The sequence below is a fragment of the Oncorhynchus clarkii genome, chromosome 13 (assembly GCF_045791955.1).
Source record: "Oncorhynchus clarkii lewisi isolate Uvic-CL-2024 chromosome 13, UVic_Ocla_1.0, whole genome shotgun sequence".
Lineage (NCBI taxonomy): Eukaryota > Metazoa > Chordata > Actinopteri > Salmoniformes > Salmonidae > Oncorhynchus > Oncorhynchus clarkii.
This window is the reverse complement of record NC_092159.1, coordinates 25,918,262-25,937,936: the sequence shown is the minus strand read 5'-3', so window position 1 is coordinate 25,937,936 and position 19,675 is coordinate 25,918,262. Positions and strand designations below refer to the sequence as shown.

At 43.3% G+C, this 19,675-nt stretch overlaps 1 protein-coding gene across 7 annotated transcripts in view; it reads right to left on the bottom strand.

Annotated features, from left to right (window-relative positions):
* Window positions 1–3,571: 3,571 nt before the first annotated feature.
* Window positions 3,572–19,675, bottom strand: part of LOC139424719 (kinesin-like protein KIF16B) — a 29,316-nt gene continuing 13,212 nt past the window's right edge. The window contains exons 18-28 of one of the 7 annotated variants that reach the window (XM_071176808.1): window positions 18,847–18,879; window positions 18,430–18,483; window positions 16,798–18,162; window positions 14,494–14,652; window positions 11,700–11,805; window positions 11,563–11,610; window positions 11,128–11,178; window positions 7,035–7,160; window positions 6,793–6,882; window positions 6,603–6,686; window positions 3,572–5,839 (exon numbers count right to left, since the gene is read on the bottom strand). In XM_071176808.1, the coding sequence (XP_071032909.1) occupies window positions 5,669–5,839; window positions 6,603–6,686; window positions 6,793–6,882; window positions 7,035–7,160; window positions 11,128–11,178; window positions 11,563–11,610; window positions 11,700–11,805; window positions 14,494–14,652; window positions 16,798–18,162; window positions 18,430–18,483; window positions 18,847–18,879 (2,287 nt within the window). In that variant the 3' untranslated portion in view covers window positions 3,572–5,668. Of the gene's footprint in view, window positions 5,840–6,602; window positions 6,687–6,792; window positions 6,883–7,034; window positions 7,161–7,301; window positions 10,608–11,127; window positions 11,179–11,562; window positions 11,611–11,699; window positions 11,806–14,493; window positions 14,653–16,797; window positions 18,163–18,429; window positions 18,484–18,846; window positions 18,880–19,675 lie in introns of those variants that run through there. The other 6 variants (XM_071176809.1, XM_071176812.1, XM_071176805.1 and 3 more) reach the window with 6 other exon arrangements.

Genomic DNA, 19,675 nt, shown 5'->3' with positions numbered 1-19,675 from the left:
TCTCAATGTCCTTGAGTGGCCCAGCCAGAGCCTGGACTTGAACCAGATCGAACATCTCTTGATAGACCTGAAAATAGCTGTGCATCAACACTCCCCTTTCAACTTGACAGAGCTTGAGAGGATCTACAGAGAAGAATGGGAGAAACTCCCCAAATAGAGGCATGCCAAGTTTGAAGCGTCATACCCAAGAAGACTCAAGACTGTAATCGCTGCCAAAGGTGCTTTAACAAAGTACTGAATAATGGGTCTGAATACTTATGTAAAATGTGATATTTCAGTTTTGTATTTTGAATACATTTGCTAAAATGTCTAAAAACCTAGTTTTTCTTTGTCATTATGGGGTATTTTGTGTAGATTGATGAGGGGAAAAAACTATTTAATCAATTTTAGAATACAGCTGTAACATAATGTAGAAAAAAAAGTCAAGGGGTCTGAATACCTTCCGAATGCACTGTAATTCATAATTCTAAGTATTAAAGATCACACCCATTTGAACATGAGTTATGCAAGAATTGTTTCACCTCCCACACGTGGTCTAAATAATGTCTCTAGAGACAAAACCTCTCATCGTCACTCAATGCCTAGGTTTACCTTCACTGTATTCACATCCTTGTCTGTACATTATGCCTTGAATCTATTCTTCCGCGCCCAGAAACCTGTTCCTTTTACTCTCTGTTCTGAACGCATTAGACGACCAGTTCTTATAGCCTTTAGCCGTACCCTTATCCTACTCCTCCCTAACTATAACATCTTCCGACAAGATAGAACTGCCAAAGGGAGCGGAGTTGCAATCTCCTGAAGAGACAGCCTGCAGAGCTCTGTCATACCATCCAAGTCTGTGCCCAAACAATTCGAGCTACTTCTAAAAATCCACCTTTCCAGAAACAAGTCTCTCACTGTTGCTACTTATTATAACCACCTTCTGCCCCCAGCTGTGCCCTGGAGACCATATGTGAACTGATTGCTCCCCATCTATCTTCAGAGCTCATACTGTTAGGTGACCTAAACTGGGACATGCTTAACACCCTGACCGTCCTACAATCTAAGCTAGATGCCCTCAATCTCACACAAATTATCAATGAATCTACCAGGTACAACCCCAAATCTGTAAACACAGGCACCCTCATAGATATCATCCTGACCAACCTGCCCTCTAAATACACCTCTGATGTCTTCAACCAGGATCTCAGCGATCACTGCCTCATTGCCTACGTCCGTAATGGGTCTGCGGTCAAAGACCACCCCTCATCACTGTCAAACGCTCCCTAAAACACTTCAGCGAGCAGGCCCAGTTATTCTGGAAGGATATTGACCTCATCCCGTCAGTAGAAGATGCCTGGTTATTCTTTAAAAAGTGCTTTCCTCACCATCTTAAATAAGCATGCCCCATTCAAGAAATGTAGAACCAGGAACAGATATAGCCCTTGGTTCACACCAGACCTGACTGCCAGTGACCAGCACAACAACATCCTGTGGCGTAGTGCATTAGCATCGAATAGCGTCCGCGATATGCAACTTTTCAGGGAAGTTAGGAACCAATATACACGGGCAGTTAGGAAAGCAAAGGCTAGCTTTTTCAAACAGAAATTTGCATCCTGTAGCACAAACTCAAAAAAGTTCACCCAAATTCAGATAGCTGATGTTCTGAAAGAGTTGCAAAATCTGGACCCCTACAAATCAGCTGGGCTAGACAATCTGGACCCTCGCTTTCTAAAATTAACCTCCGCAATTGTTGCAACCCCTATTACTAGCCTGTTCAACCTCTTCTGTATCGTCTGAGATCCCCAAAGATTGGAAAGCTGCTGCGGTCATCCTCCTATTCAAAGGGGGAAACACTCTAGACCCAAACTGTCACAGACCTCTATCCTATCCTGCCTTTCTAAGGTCTTCGAAAGCCAAGTTAACAAAAAGATCACCGACCATTTCGAATCCCACCATACCTTCTCCGTGATGCAATCTGGTTTCCGAGCTGGTCATGGGTGCACCTCAGCCACGCTCAAGGTCCTAAAATTATATCATAACCGCCATTGATAAAAGACAGTATTGTGCAGCTGTCTACAACGACCTGACCAAGGCTTAGGACTCTGTCAATCACCACATTCTTATCGCCAGCCACAAAAGCCTTGGTTTCTCAAATGACTGCCTCGCCTGGTTCACCAACTACTTCTCAGACAGAGTTCAGTGTGTCAAATCGGAGGGCCTGTTGTCCGGGCCTCTGGCAGTCTATGGGGGTGCCAGAGGGTTCAATTCTCGGGCTGACTCTTGTCGCTCTTGCTGCTGGTGTTTCTCTGATCCACCTCTACGCAGATGACACCATTCTGTATACATCTGGCCTTTCTTTGGACACTGTTAACTAACCTCCAAACGAGCTTCAATGACATACAACTCTCCTTCTGTGGCCTCCAACTGCTCTTAAATGCAGTAAAAGTAAAAGTAAAACTAACTGCATGCTCTTCAACCGATCGCTGCCCGCACCACTACTCTGGACGGTTCTGACTTAGAATATGTGGACAATTACAAATACCTAGGTGTCTGGTTAGACTGTAAACTCTCCATTCAGACACACATTAAGCATCTCCAATCCAAAATCAAATCTAGAATAGTCTTTCTATTTCACAACAAAGCCTCCTTCACTCATGCTGCCAAGCATACCCTCGTAAAACTGACAATCCTACCGATCCTCGACTTCGGCGATGTCATTTATAAAATAGCCTCCAACACTCTACTCAGCAAATTGGATGCAGTCTATCACAGTGCCATACGTTTTGTCACCAAAGCCCCATATACTACCCACCACTGCTCTCGTTGGCTGGCCCTCGCTTCATATTCGTCGCCAAACCCACTTGCTCCAGGTCATCTATAAGTCTTTGCTAGGTAAAGCCCCACCTTATCTCAGCTCACTGGTCACCATAGCAGCACCCACCCGTAGCACACACTCCAGCAAGTATATTTCACTGGTCACCCCCAAAGCCTTTTCCTACTTTGGCCACCTTTCCTTCCAGTTCTCTGCTGCCAATGACTGGAATGAATTGCAAAAAAAATCCCTGAAGCTGTAGACTCATATCTCCCTCACCAACTTTAAGCATCAGCTGTCAGAGCAGCTCACAGATCACTGCACATAGCCCATCTCTACTTGCACATTCATCTTCTGCACATCTATCACTCCAGTGTTTATTGCTAAATTGTAATTACTTCGCCACTACGGCCTATTTATTGCCTTAGCGTCCTAATCTTACCTCATTTGCACATATATAGATTTTTTATATTGTGTTATTGACTGTATGTTTGTTTATTCCATGTGTAACTCTGTGGTGTTTGTGTTGCACTGCTTTGCTTTATCTTGGCCAGGTCGCAGTTGTAAATGAGAACTTGTTCTCAACTGGCCTACCTGGTAAAATAAAGGTGGAATAATTTTTTTTTTTTTAATTAAAAAATAGTTTGATATGCTTGCTGTGTATTACACCAGTAAGTGTATTTCTCCTGTAAGATATTCAAGAGGTCATAAACTGTCCCTATTGTTTTTTTTTTACATGCGCTGCATCCATGTTATACACACAATGCCACAGCAAAATATTTTGCAGGAGTTTTATCAAATGTATTGATTTTGTAAATGTGTCAGTTACAACTTCAATAAAATGGTACAACTAATCCATTTCTTGCTGTACATTATTTTGCAGATAGCCAAGTGTTTTTACAGGACATAAATACACATAAATGTCAGTTATGAAAATCAATATAATCCTAATTATATTCCAGTTCTAAAAAATTATATAAAACAAACAAAAAAAAAGTTTACTACAGTACTTCCATATGACTGACTTTCAATCCCTCAACTTGGAGTCTCAAAATGGACACCAGTAAAGCAAACTGGTCCTCCTCTTACATCATTACGATATCAAAGCCTTTGAAAGCGAAATCAGTTATAATATACAATCCCTTTTATGACATTCAATGTCAATAGTTTACATTGCGTGTGTACAAGCACTTCGTGTAGAAAACTATGCACATAAACATTCAAATATACATTATATGTATACAATATGCTTTACAAAGGGAGTGATTAAAGATCTTGCACTATGCTACATTTAATGTGAAACTGTAGTATATTTGTACCACCTTATTACTTATTTCAGAAATAATTATATTTTGTTACAGATTTACAAAGACATAGTAAGTCTAACCCCAAGTAAACTGTTTGACATCCACAACACAAGTATTAGCACAGTATGTCCAGTTATGAAAGTGTTTTGTCAAGTGTTGAATCCGCAACCGTGATTGTATTAAGTGTGAAACTTGGAAGACATGTGGTCAACAAAAGTGTAACTCTATTACCCAGTCAGAAACATGGAGAACAACACTGTCTTTCAGGACCAGTAGGCACACCAACTGCCTAGGCCCAAACATACCCAATTAAGTGTTGACGTCTTGAGAGATGTGCCACACTTAGTTCAACAATTATTCTCACAATCCTGAATACTATGATTCAACCTGCACAAATGCCATATGTGACATCAGCTTGACTTTTTTTTTTTTACTGTAGTAGCTACCATTAAAGGTGAAGTCAAAGACTATTACTTCGACAGCTCACCAAAATGACTAAACTCAACATTTCTCTGAAAATTGGGAGTGATCATGAGTCCTTGTTATTGCACTCAAAAGTGCCTCTCCTCAGACTATTTTCAACTGATACATTGTACAATAATGAGACATGATATCAACATTAAAAGGGGAAGTTCAGTTTTTTGGTTTCTAACCAAGAAAGTAATCTATGGGCTAGAAGAAATATAACCCATGGTTGGGTTAGTCTACTTTTAGGATCAGTAACCGTCTAACATTAAGTCATAAAATACTGAACATCCCCTTTAAGCAAGTTTGAGAAGCCATGACCCATACAATACAGAAACAGCCCACCCTTATCAACACTACAGGTAGTGAAGAGTAATTCCTTCATGGTCAGTTCCCATAGATACAGCACATGTCAGTCTCAATTACATATCACCAGAAATGGTAGAAACTAGAGTTGCCATCGAAATTATAGCTGCATAAAAAATTGTTTTTTTGTAAAGCCTCCCTTCAGAACATTATGTCTGAGTAAACTGTGGTGAACAGGAAGAGAGCAGAGTAGATGACTTAGCAAGTCACTAATGCCAGGACTTTGCAATGTCTTCTAGATTGGCAGCGGTTGCATTGCCTTTCTGCGAGGCCCGCTTAAGAACCATTTTGTGTCACTGTAATAGCAAATATTCTACACCTGTTGTCATTACATTACTTACTTGACTTATAAGATAAGACTATTTCTCATGCGTTTGGTCCTCATAAAAAAGTACCATTTCCAAATGCACTGGCCTAACAAGAAAGGAAGGAACGTGAGTAGGAAGGGAAGAGAGTGAGTAGGAAAACAGGAGAGCTAGAAGATGAAAAAGTAGTAAGGTGAGTAGTAAGTTAGATATCTGTTCCTTGGTGCCCCTGATAACTTGGTTGTACAGAGGTCAATACACACTTTGGTTTTGGGATTAAAGATGCTCCATCGTAGCCTGGTCACAGATCTGCTGGCGCTGTCTTGTCAACTCCAATGGTCAATGCATGACAATGACTGTAGGAAATGGCAAAACAGCAGAAAAATATCCAGGGCCAGACTAGCTCCAACCCGTCCTCATCCAAAATGTTTTCAACCAGTTCCGTGGCTGCTGTAGTCAAAGACGCCCTTCTTAAAGAACGGGGAGAAGTCACAGATGGCGTGCTTGGACAGCTGCAGACCACCCTCAGAGTCTGAATCAGTGCGGAGTGGAGAGCCCGAGGAGGGCGACATCATAACCCTGAAGAAGTTTTTCAGATATTTCTGGAGGAGCAAAAAAATTGAGCAAAAAATGTAAGCACATGCAACATTAACCTAATAAAAACAGTTCTGTAGGAATGAGGTTTGTGCACTAATACATTATCACAACATATTGGCTATGCTTGGCCTTCTCAGACTATATTATATTTCAAAACTTGAGCTTTGATAACAAAATAGATCAGTTGTTGTATCACTTGCAAGGCACAGCTGAGTATGAATTGAATAATTTGCAACTAATTAACTTTTGTATTTTACTATACTGATGCTACCTGCATCTGATGGTCAGTCTCAGCGGAGGGAGAGAGCAGCAGAGGGTCTGCCCTCTCAAGTTCCCTGCTCTCCCTGCTCGCTAAAATATCAAACTTTGCTTTGGGGTCGTTGAAGCTGCAGGCACAGTGATTTGAGCTATCCGATTGGCCAGCGCAGTAGGCACACTTGATATAGCTCTCTTGGCCTGCAGGGTAGGCAGAGTATGTCCCTTCAGACAAATGAAATGGTTCAAAATGAGAACACTAATACAAAATAAATGGGCTTTTCTACAGAAATGTTTGGTGATCGACTAGGAACGCCTTTGCTATCGACAGTTTGGCGACTACTGCGTTACATGTATGACAAGGAACAAATAGGTCTCTGAACTGACGGATGAGAATGACAAACCTTCAGACTTTTGTCACCGACAAGACTTCGATAACCCTGTCCAATCATTACAACTTAAATTATACTACTGTTAAGAAACGCAATAGTATGTGTCAATGCCAGCACCCACCTCCAAGTGACTCTGCCGCTCAGCAACCATTCTCTCATCTCGGTTTCCAAAGAGTTTTTTGGGAGGGAATTCTAAAGCTGCAAGCTGGTATGGAAGGAGGTCATTAAGATTGTACCAATTCTATGACTATTATCTACAATTAGGAGAGGATGTGTAGTATGTGGTAATTCCTAGTTCAAAAGTATTTTACCTCTGGGAATTTCATCTTGAGAGTTTTGTGCATTTCCCGAAAGCGGCTGTATCTCCTGAAGACTGTCCACGTTTCATCCATTACAGTGATCTAAAGAGAGAGAGGGAAATAGTGAGTACAAGACTGATACAACTAACTCAACAATGGAGAAGGGATATGGACCTGTCAGACATGTATTCAAGACCAGAGGCAGCAAAGCCATGATGCTGGATCTTGAGAGGTACTTAACAAGAGAAGCTTACCTTGACTTCAAACTCAAAGTGCTCATCTTTCCCTTGCCCTCTGAGAACGTAGCGAGGAATGCTAATTTTAACAGGGTCCTTTAGGCAGTCGGAGTTGGTCCCAAGAGGGACAGAGACAAATCGATGCTGGGAAAGACATGGGTGGAATGAAAGGAAAACGGGAGAGAGAGAGAGAAACATGGACAGGAAGGTGTGGTCTTATTTATATGACAACAGTGAATAGGTACGAAACAGAACAGCTAGATACAACCAGGCAACAACGTGTTCTGTGTAAGCCTATCTTTATTTTTTTGTTGAAACAATTAACCATCTTTTATTAACATTATTGCAGTGATCATAGTCAAGTCATATTATACTTCAGACATTCTTCATATTACTATTCATACATATTCCTCAAAATCATATTGCACATTACCATATGATGAATATGCATAAACGTATACACAAACATATTGAAGAAAACACATTCTACCAGCCATAAATGATTGATGTGAGCATTCATGTAAGAACAGAGAGGGAGAGCTAAGCTGACTAAACAAAAGGTCACTCTATTCCCTGTAGTAGGAAAGAAAATCTATGAAATGTCCAATTAATTAACTACACCAATACAAAACACTTAGGTTTGTGAGTAAAATTGTTCTTAAAAGTGACAATTAAGGATTGACTAGGATTTGATTAAGGTGTACCACAATGGCAGTATGTTAAGAAGAGAAGCATTCAAATATACTATAAAATACTTTAAAATCAATAGCAGCCATTGGAGTTAGACCTTTAGATTTTAGTATTTGATCTATATTTATAATATGGACATGTATTTTCTTATAACACAATATTCATGAGGATCCTGTAGAAGTTTCAATAAAATGTTTACTGACATTATGGACATGCATTAACAATTACAAAAGGCCATGTTACAAGAATAATGTTTTTTTGGAATATGATTTTCAACTAATCAAACAAATCATTTAAACTTAAATACACATTGGAAGTGGTAGGATGGTACCGTCATGCTCAAACAAAAAAAGATTTACAAGTGAAATCTTTACACCAATGTTGCTCAACTCTTGTAGTAATGCAAACCCTAATGTTATCAGACTAGCTATCTGAATACTATACTCAGAAATGCAGTTGGCTGACAATACCGAATGTAGCTAGCTAGCCAACTCACCATGGCTTTCTTGCTCAAGTGCAATACAGAAAGAAAACAAGAGGAGTTCAGCGGGACGGCACAGTCATTACGCTTCAGGCTTGCAGTGGCCGTTAAACTCCGTTCCATTTATTACCTATTAGCATTACATCCTTTTATGACCTGTAAGCACAGCCTCAAATCAGGTTGACAGGTGATTCATTAGGATTGCTGCATCCGAGGTAGAGCTGAAAGTTAATTTCCAGGAATCAGCTGGGGGCCTGCAATCAGAAGGTAGAGGGACAATGCCTAAGCCTTTCCTGGTTTTTCTTTTGGTCTCAATCTGCCCTTTGTGAGTCACGGAGAATACGATGTCAAGCACCATACATCTATCGCTGTGTCTCACAAGCACACATCGGATGTCTGAGCGTCTGCGCAGTTCTACTCCCTGAAACTGGGGCTGGATGGGAACCAGAGTTGAGCCTCGAGGTTCCGGGTGGAACACAGCATCCTCTTGCACCAGGCCTATGTGATTGTCGGTGAGAAAGAACTGGCAAAGGACAACTTGGCGCGAGGTGGAATAGTTTTCCACCTTGATGGAAGTGTAGAGAAGAAGGTGTATGTTAGCCAAGGAGGGCTTGTTGGGTCCTTCCATGTTGCCGTGCAGGATGTAGAGCAGATCAGCCATGATCCTCTTAAAGCGTGAGGTAACACAGAGGCCACTATCCAGCAGGAGGTCTGGAACGTGGGACCTCCAGTCCAGAGAGAGGCGCGAGAGGTCTCCACAAAGCAAGGGGTGGGCTCCTGGGCCTTCCTGAACCTCTGCTGGGGCAAGGATCTTCAGCAGGGTACAGCATAACGCCTGGGTAAGCTCTTTGCTGTGGGTGAAGATGACCAAGATGGTGTCTTTAGTGGAGCCCAGGAGTCGTAAATGCTGCCCGGCAAAGCTCACTTGGATCTCTTTGATGTGCAAGAGACTGAAGTGCTGAAAAACTGCCAAAGGTTGGTTGTTACCTAAACCAGTACCAGCGGAGACTGCATAGAGGTCAGTTTCAGATAACAGTAAGCAACTTGGTTGTGGTGTAGGCTGTTTGCAATTGGCAACGCTTAGCCAGTAGATACCCAAAAGGTGGTGGGAAATGGCAGCGATTTTGGGCGTAACACAGTAAAAATGATAGAGCATCTTCTGAAGCGGAAGAGACTGTAATTCAGAAAGGCATATGGGAAACTGTACGAGCGTCTGACAATAAATTACAGGCTCCCCGTCTTTGTATGTAGTCATAGAGCCTTTAGGCCATAATGAAATGTCTGGAATTGGAGACACATTACCTTTCTCAGGTACATTGAAAAGGCAATTGCCTGTCAAATTGGCAAAATGAACTTTATTCTGCCTTGAGTCAGGTTTCATTGAAGGTTCAAGCTGCTTTTTCTGAGCAAGTGGAAGATCTTTTGTAACTATGGTCATGCACTGAGAGAATGTACTAGTCAATGCTGAAGTCTCTCCTGCTCGAACCTGCCGAATGATATCCCGTGTACTCTGCAGATATCGTCCAGCGTCATTGTAAACTCCAGACAGCTTGCCTGCCAAGTATCCAAGGACGTAATTCTGTTTGGCTCCCAGTTCGTTGGTTAATAGATCCGGTTCTGAAGTTCTCGGATTCCTTTGCACCTGCCCATTTACAGACTCTTCAGGGATCTTGTTGAGACCAAAGTAGCCCTCGATGGTGATTTGTCTCTTTGAACTTCGTCTCAGTATGGGGAATTCAGAATTTATCACGGTTGCAGTGTCGTTACTTGTCTTGCTTGTGTTCTGAACTTGGTCCTTAGTTCCTTCTAGAGAGTCAAACTGTGAGAGCAACAGTGGGTTTTCTGTTCTGGTTTCTCTGGACTGATAATAAGATAGACTTTTCGTCTTGTCATCAACAATGTAGCAACTAAAATTGGTTTCTTCCTCATCTGGCCTACATTGGCTGTTATTTCCTTCCTCGCCGACTATGGTGTTTATAGACCTAAATCCACAGTCCTTGGTTTTAAAATCACAGCTACTCTTCTCGAAGTCAGCTTGGTCAACCTTCCCCTTCACTTCCACCCGCCCCCATTTTGCTTTGTCACCCTCTTTATAAGGCATTCTATCATTTTCTGCCAAGACTTTGGTTTCCCTTTCTGGATTGCCAATTTTATCTAATTCAGAGCGGTCTTTGCCGCCTTCTTCTTCTGAACTTGTTGTAGCCCCTTCCAGGTGAGTGCTCGTCTCACGTTCTGGGACACACAGGAAGCTACGCCACAGCAAGGGCATGGAGTCTTTCTGTGTGGACAAGGGGGGATTCCATGACTATAACTTCAAACCAGAGATCACAGCTCTGAATTATAGTCTTTCATGTATTCCTTCTCACCCCAGTAAATTAAGATCTTCCTCCACCAAGTGTAAAAATCCAGTTGTGATTGAACTAAAATCCAGATGAGCAAGATTACAATTTAAAAGGCAATTAAAGAGACTGATGATTGTTATGCAGCATGAATACAAAATGACACATCCCAGACTTCCATGCAATATTGACCTTTCCTTTTTGCTTACAAAACCAGATATCAACCCTGTTTGGTTGGACATTTCTAATTATCCTGTTCTACACTTATGTCGACCTCCTCTGTCAGTGACTGGTTTCCTTTAGCCAATTGAGTATTTTATCCAATTTCCTGCTTCTTTTATATTCTTATGTTTTTGCAATTTCTTTATAAAAGGTCTTACGTTCTTGGTTTAGGAATCTTCTATGTTTATCAGATACAAAGTTGGGATTCATGTGAAGCAGGATGTTCCCTAAAGCGCCTTTTATATAAACAGCATGCATTTTTTCATAGTTGGTGTGGTGGTTAGTGAAGATTCAGAATGATTTCCAGTAAAGTTAAATTATTGTTTAAAAATGTCTGGTTGGTTTCTTCATCACCAACAGAAAAAAACTCAAGCCTTACCTCATATTTCAATTTCCTAGGGTTGACAAGGTTTTGCAGCTTGTCATCATCCTGTAATGAATAAGACCACACTTCTAAGCAATGACTAACAATTCCTAAAAAGATACATTGCAATGTCAAATTCATTTCAAACCAAAATTGCATATGCTGTGGTAAATGGACAACTGCATATGCTGTGGTAAATGGACAACTGCATATGCTGTGGTAAATGGACTGTAAATGCATATGCTGTGGTAAATGGCAAGCAAGAGTTCCTCTCGTATTGGGGAAAAGAAAAGCAAACCAGGCAAAACATCATCCACATACCATTTTTTTTGAGAAAAGTTGGGAAAAGACCCCACTTGATTGGTCCATGTAACCTCAATAGAGAATTATCAGAAATGCATGCAGATTATAGTCCATTCTGTATACCCTGTGTCGAGGACCTGGGCTTACCTCATCTGTTAATCTATCAGAGCTAGATTCATTAACTTCTTTGTCCTCCTGTAGGATTGAAGAACTTCATATAATTTCTATTTTATAGCAATCCTAATATTGCCAGGCAAACAAAACAAGGTATCGCTGATGCTTACCTGCAGAGATTCAGATGAAAGCGAGAGCTCAATGCTTTTGTCACCATTGAAGAGGTTCAGCTTCTGTAACCTTCTCTTAACCTCCTCCTCAATGTATGCATTTATCCTGCCAACGGATAAGGAAACTTATTAGATACTCAACATCGGCAATGGTCAGGTCAACCCTACTGTCCAAAAATAATGCATCTTTATTATGATCTACATTTTGTCATTCTCCTCCACCTACAACACATTTGCCTGTGCTGTTTCTGGCTCATTGTGAATATTACATAGGATGGCACATACAGTGCCTTCAGAAAGTATTCACACACATTTACTTTCTCCACATTTTGTTGTGTTACAAAGTCAGATTAAAATTGATTTGCCAACGATCTACACAAAATGTCAAAGTGGAAGAAATGTTCTAACATTTGTAAAAAAAATAATAATAATTAAACCCACATGATTAGATAGGTATCCAATAAATGCTAGAATCCTGATTACAGCGGTGAGTCTTTCTGGGTAAATCTCTAAGAGCTTTCCACACATTTTCCCATTATTCTTTTCAAAATTCTTCAAGCTCTGTCACATTGGTTGTTGATCATTGCTGGCAACTATTTTTCAGGTCTTGCCACAGATTTAAGTCAAAACTGTAACTCGGCCACTCAGGGACATTCACTGTCTTCTTTGTAAGCAACTCCAGTGTAGATCTGGCCTTTATTGTCCTGCTGAAAGGTGAATTCATCTCCCAGTGTCTGGTGGAAAGCAGACTGTACCAAGTTTTCCTCTAGGAGATTTTGCCTGCGCTTAGCTCAATTTCGTTTCTCACCACTCACCAGTCCTTAACGATTACAAGCATACCCATAACATGATGCGGCCCCTACTATGCTTGAAAATATGGAGAGTGAACTCAGTAATGTGTTGCATTGGACTTGCCCCAAACATTGTGACACTTTGTATTCAGGACAAAAAGTGAATTGCTTTGCCGCAATTTTTTACAGTATTACTTTACTGCCTTGTTGCAAACAGAATGCTTGTTTTGGAATATTGTTTATTCTGTACAGGCTTCTGTCTTTTGACTCTGTCAATTAAGTTAGTTGTGGAGTAACTACAATGTTATTGATTCATTCTCAGTTCTCTCTTAACACAGCCATTAAACCCTGTTTTAAAGTCACCACTGGCCTCATGGTGAAATCCCTGAGTGGTTTCCTTCCTTTCCGGCAACTGAGTTAGGAAGGATGCTTGTATATTTGTAGTGACTGGGTGTATTGATTCACCATCCAATGTGTAATTAATAACTTCACCATGCTCAAAGGGATATTCAAAGTGTGCTTTTTTTTTTTTTTTTATCTACTAATAGGTGCCCTTCTTTGCAAGGCATTGGAAAACTTCCCTGGTCTTTGTGGTTGAAGCTGTTTGAAATTCACTGTCCGCTTGAGGGACCACATAGATAACTGTATGGGCACAGAGATGAGGTAGTCCTTTAAAAATCCTGTTAAATCACTATTATTGCTCACAGTGTGTGCATGCAAACATATATGACATGTTAAGCAAATTCTTACTCCTGAACTCATTTAGGCTTGCCATAACAAAGGGAAAGACCTCCGCCACGGCACAACCCCCCCTTGGGTTGTGCCGTGGCGGAGGTCTTTGTGGGCTATACTCAGCCTTGTCTCAGGATGGTAAGTTGGTGGTTGAAGATATCCCTCTAGTGGTGTGGGGGCTGTGCTTTGGCAAAGTGGGTGGGGTTATATCCTTCCTGTTTGGCCCTGTCCGGGGGTGTCCTCGGATGGGGCCACAGTGTCTCCTGACCCCTCCTGTCTCAGCCTCCAGTATTTATGCTGCAGTAGTTTATGTGTCGGGGGGCTAGGGTCAGTTTGTTATATCTGGAGTACTTCTCCTGTCCTATTCGGTGTCCTGTGTGAATCTAAGTGTGCGTTCTCTAATTCTCTCTTTCTCTCTCTCGGAGGACCTGAGCCCTAGGACCATGCCCCAGGACTACCTGACATGATGACTCCTTGCTGTCACCAGTCCACCTGGCCGTGCTGCTGCTCCAGTTTCTTTCAACTGTTCTGCCTTATTATTATTCGACCATGCTGGTCATTTATGAACATTTGAACATCTTGGCCATGTTCTGTTATAATCTCCACCCGGCACAGCCAGAAGAGGACTGGCCATCCCACATATGCTCTCTCTAATTCTCTCTTTCTTTCTCTCGGAGGACCTGAGCCCTAGGACCATGCCCCAGGAATACCTGACATGATGACTCCTTGCTGTCCCCAGTCCACCTGACTGTGCTGCTGCTCCAGTTTCAACTGTTCTGCCTTATTATTATTCGACCATGCTGGTAATTTATGAACATTTGAACATCTTGACCATGTTCTGTTATAATCTCCACCCGGCACAGCCAGAAGAGGACTGGCCACCCCACATAGCCTGGTTCCTCTCTAGGTTTCTTCCTAGGTTTTGGCCTTTCTAGGGAGTTTTTCCTAGCCACCATGCTTCTACACCTGCATTGCTTGCTGTTTGTGGTTTTAGGCTGGGTTTCTGTACAGCACTTTGAGATATCAGCTGATGTACGAAGGGCTATATAAATACATTTGATTTGATTTGAATACTTCTTGACTCAAGACATTTCAGCTTTTAATTGTTTTGTTTTTTTGTAAACATTTCTAAAAACAAATTCCACGTGGTATTGTGTGTTGGCCAGTGGCATTAAAAAAATCGCAATTTAATCCATTTGAAATTCAGGCTGTGCAAACAACAAAATGTGGAAAAAGTCAAGGGGTTTGAAAACTTTCTGAAGGCACTGTACCCGTCATCGGTGATCGGCAGCACTGGGGGTAGGCTCTGGATTGGGCTGACAGGGGGGGTGCCGAGACTGGTCTTCTCATCTCCGCTCCCAGTGTGACTCCTTCCACTTCCCTCAGGTTTACTGATCCTCTGCTTCAGCTTCTGGATCTCCCGGTCCACCCTGAGGACGTGGAGAGAAGATGGAGTCGTCATGTGTCTATCGACCCACAGAGTCATGCTAAATACGCTCATTCCGCAAAACTACTTTTTTTTATTTAACTAGGCAAGTCAGTTAAGAACAAATTCTTATTTACAATGACGGCCTACACTGGCCAAAACCAGACGACGCTGGGCCAATTGTGCGCCGCCCTGTGGGACTCCCAATTTACAGTGGGGCAAAAAAGTATTTAGTCAGCCACCAATTGTGCAAGTTCTCCCACTTAAAAAGATGAGAGAGGCCTGTAATTTTCATCATAGGTACACTTCAACTATGACAGACAAAATGAGAAGAAAAAAATCCAGAAAATCACCTTGTAGGATTTTTTATGAATTTATTTGCAAATCATGGTGGAAAACATGTATTTGGTCAATAACAAAAGTTTTTCTCAATACTTTGTCATTGCCAACAAAGGTTATATAACAGAGGTCAAACGTTTTCTGTAAGTCTTCACAAGGTTTTCACACACTGTTGCTGGTATTTTGGCCCATTCCTCCATGCAGATCTCTTCTAGAGCAGTGATGTTTTGGGGCTGTTGCTGGGCAACACAGACTTTCAACTCCCTCCAAAGATTTTCTATGGGGTTGAGATCTGGAGACTGGCTAGGCCACTCCAGGACCTTGAAATGCTTCTTACAAAGCCACTCCTTCGTTGCCCGGGCGGTGTGTTTGGGATCATTGTCATGCTGAAAGATCCAACCACGTTTCATCTTCAATGCCCTTGCTGATGGAAGGAGGTTTTCACTCAAAATCTCACAATACATGGCCCAATTCATTCTTTCCTTTACACGGATCAGTCGTCCTGGTCCCTTTGCAGAAAAACAGCCCCAAAGCATGATGTTTCCACCCCCATGCTTCACAGTAGGTATGGTGTTCTTTGGATGCAACTCAGCATTCTTTGTCCTCCAAACACGACAAGTTGAGTTTTTACCAAAAAGTTATATTTTGGTTTCATCTGACCATATGACATTCTCCCAATCTTTTTCTGGATCATCCAAATGCTCTCTAGCAAACTTCAGACTGGCCTGGACATGTACTGGCTTAAGCAGGGGGACACGTCTGGCACTGCAGGATTTGAGTCCCTGGCGGCGTAGTGTGTTACTGATGGTAGGCTTTGTTACTTTGGTCCCAGCTCTCTGCAGGTCATTCACTAGGTCCCCCCGTGTGGTTCTGGGATTTTTAATCACCATTCTTGTGATCATTTTGACCCCACGGGGTGAGAACTTGCGTGGAGCCCCAGATCCAGGGAGATTATCAGTGGTCTTGTATGTCTTCCATTTCCTAATAATTGCTCCCACAGTTGATTTCTTCAAACCAAGCTGCTTACCTATTGCAGATTCAGTCTTCCCAGCCTGGTGCAGGTCTACAATTTTGTTTCTGGTGTCCTTTGACAGCTCTTTGGTCTTGGTCCATAGTGGAGTTGAGTGTGACTGTTTGAGGTTGTGGACAGGTGTCTTTTATACTGATAACAAGTTCAAACAGGTGCCATTAATACAGGTAACGAGCGGAGGACAGAGGAGCCTTTCAAAGAAGAAGTTACAGGTCTGTGAGAGCCAGAAATCTTGCTTGTTTGTAGGTGACCAAATACTTATTTTCCACCATAATTTGCAAATAAATTCATTAAAAATCCTACACGTTGATTTTCTGGATTTTTTTCCCTCATTTTGTCTGTCATAGTTGAAGTGTACCTATGATGAAAATTACAGGCCTGTCTCATCTTTTTAAGTGGGAGAACTTGCACAATTGGTGGCTGACTAAATACCTTTTTGCCCCACTGTACGTCCGGTTGTGATAGAACAATATAATTATAAAAAGGCAGAGTTATTTATTTATCATGTCCATAATCATATTACCAATTGAGGAACACCATTTTAGACAGGAGGGATTGACCAATGTGGTAATACCATCATCACTCATCGACAACACTCATTTACCATCCCTCGTCATCCATCATCTCTTGAAACTTTCTGACATCAGCTTATCTACATTTTCTATAATTATGTGGATAGCAATGGGTCTACTGCACACCTTCTACTAGAGGACAAATGTTGTACTATTCATTGATTCTACAGATGTATCTGTAATGACAGTGAATAACAAGCGTGCGCACCTCTCTTGGTCGAGTTCCCGCGCGGGCCCCAGAACGGAGGCCTTGTGCCTGGATTCCACACTCTCTGGGTCCTGTGAGACACTGCGCCTCAGCGCTGAGTGCCTTCTCTCCAGGCGCGCCACTGCCTGCTCCAGGGACTCACGCTGCTGCTTCTCCCGTGACTCCAGGATCTCCTTTTCCTTGCGCCGCACTTTTTTCTCCTGGCGCGCCACATTGGCCGTGAACTCGTACGTCTCCTGCAGCTTCTGAAGCTGCTCGGCGCTGGCGCAGTGTGAGGTAAGGCGCTCCTCCTTCTCCTCAAGTTCCTTTTCCACCTGGTACAGGGTGTTGTCTAGTCCCAGGGAGATGTTCGAAATGCTGCCAGCGCCAGAGGAGCTTCCGAGTTTCAGCAGCTCCTCAGCCCTCTGCCTTTCCTCAGCCACCGCCGGCAGGAGGCTGTCGGTTAGGCTGGCTAGCCGGCGGTCCTTGAAGAGGAGGCACTGCTCGGCCTGTTGCATCCGCTGCTCCTCCTGGGAGAGTTCTGAGGAGTCCTGTGCCCCCTTCTCCTGGGTCTCTCGCAGCTGTCGCTGCCGCTCCTTGTGGGCGTGGACCAGGACAGCCAGGGCTGCGCGCTCTGACGCCACCTCCTTCTCCAGGCACTCCTTCTGCAGCCGGAGACCCTCCTCCAACTGACCCAGCTCCTCCACCTGCGCTGCCTTGAAGTCCGTGTAACGGACCTGGGCAGCGCGCCCGGCCTCCTCGCCCATTCCGTCGCAGTCAGAGCGCCCGCTGGCCTCCTTGGCGCGGAGCAGGGCGGAGCGGATCTCGGCCAAGGCACGTCGCCCCTCTTCCAGGCGCCGGGTGTCCTCGCGGGTCAGCCGGGCAGCCGCCGCTTCGTGGCGCTCCCTCAGCTGCTCTTCTAGGCGCCCCACCAGGCCTAGCTGCTCCATCTCGCGCTCCTCCAGCCTCCGCCTCTCTGCCTCCAGCCGCACCGCCTGCTCCTCGTGCTCCCGCTTCAGACGCTCCAGCTCGCGGAAGATCTCCGCCTGCTCGGCACGCTCTGCCGCCTCGCTATGGTGTCGCGCCTCCTCGTCCTGCGTCTTCTCATCCTCGTGCTCCTCCTGCTGCTTTCGCCGCTGGCGCCTGTGTAGCTCCAGCTCCTGGGTCTCGCGGTGGCGCTCCTCCTCAAAGCGCTGCTTCTCCGCCAGGAGGTCGCGCAGGCGGCTCTCGATGTCCTGGCTGCGGCAGCGGAGGGTCTCCTCCTGGCGGCGGATGCGCAGCTGCACCTGCTCCGACTCCTTGCGCTGGGACTCCACCTCCTGTTGCAGGCGCTCCAGCTCCGCCTTCTCACACTTCTGCCTGTCTTCCATCTCCTTAATAAGCCTCCTGCAACCCAAGTAAATACAAACAAATCATGAAACACTATGCAATACGCTATGGTCATTCGCCAAACACATGCATAGTAAACAAGGCATTTTTTTTGAACGATTGGTATTAACAATAAGAGTCTACAATAATCATGTGAGGTCAGCATATTTGCTTTTAAAGCACACCATTCCTACAACGTGGTGCATTACAGGTGACTAGTGAGTAAGCATTATTGGCCTTATGTAGTCAAAATATGAGCATGTGTGTGTGCGTCTCCCCTCGCACCTTTTGTGTTCCAGCTTCTCCAGCTCTTCCCGTTGCTGTCTCTCAAATTCCAACCTAGGCAAGTACACCATTATCATTTAGCTGGCTTAATAACAATGACACAGACTGGACACACACACACACACACCAGTATTACTCAACGAGACAGCACGATAACAGAAATGAAGGCTGCAATTGGCACATGGAATGACTGAAGAGCTTCATACAAGGCAATGGATGTCAAAGCTTGATGTCATCATTTTGTGTGAAAACAGTGATTGAAGCAAGCGAGGCGACGTGCAAAATCATAATAAAAACCAAGACGAGACGATGACGGCTTATGTTCAAACATGGTGGTGGCGGGACAAAGTGAAAATGATGTTTCACAAGCACTGTTAAAACAAAGCAGTGAACATTGAACACTCTGGTTGGGTCTACCTGAGATAGATAGGCCCCTTTTCAGTGAAGAGACTGCCGAGGGAGGGGTCAGAGATGCATTAGTTACTGTACTTATAAAATTAGAGACTCAATGAAGAGCAATAATCACACAAAGAGAGTTAAAACAACACAGCCATAACCATTACCAACGTTCACTAAATACGGGCTGTGTATTCCTCAGAATATCCATGGTTGCTCTGGACCTATTAATAATCGGGGGGTTTTGTCTGTGCGTGCATATCTACCTAGTAGATACCTAGTTGGTGATACTAGGTTTTGTTTTGTAAAAAAAAAAAAAAGAATAAAAAAAAAAAAATCAGGTTTAGGTCTAAATAGGAGTAAGTGCTATGGCATCACTTGTTGTACTGTACAAAATGTAAATGAAGACTAGTTGCATCCTCCACAAGGGGTGCTGTACAACAACAAAACAAACGTATTGCTTAGCGGTTCTGTACAAGCAAAATTCATCTCTGGCTCAGATTTGGAGAGTTAGTAATAGAATCAATGAAGGCCATACAGTTTGAGTGATGTGGCATTTGTGACGTGCAGCATGACCAGCTCACATGATTTTGGCTTGAGTCACAGCAATTGCAATGTTACAGACCTCCTCCATTCCAAAGTAAATATTTTCCCCATTTCCACTTTGATCTACACATAAACTACCAGAACACTGATGTATTTGACTGGGCACTGTAACATTGTATTTCAGCCCAATTGTTTGTTGTTGTATTTTTACAACCAATCCACTGCTTCAGTCTGTGGTCACGCGGGTGAGCAGCAACGGACTGAAGCGAATGGAGGAAAAGGAGCGCTTACGAACTCCTGAGAA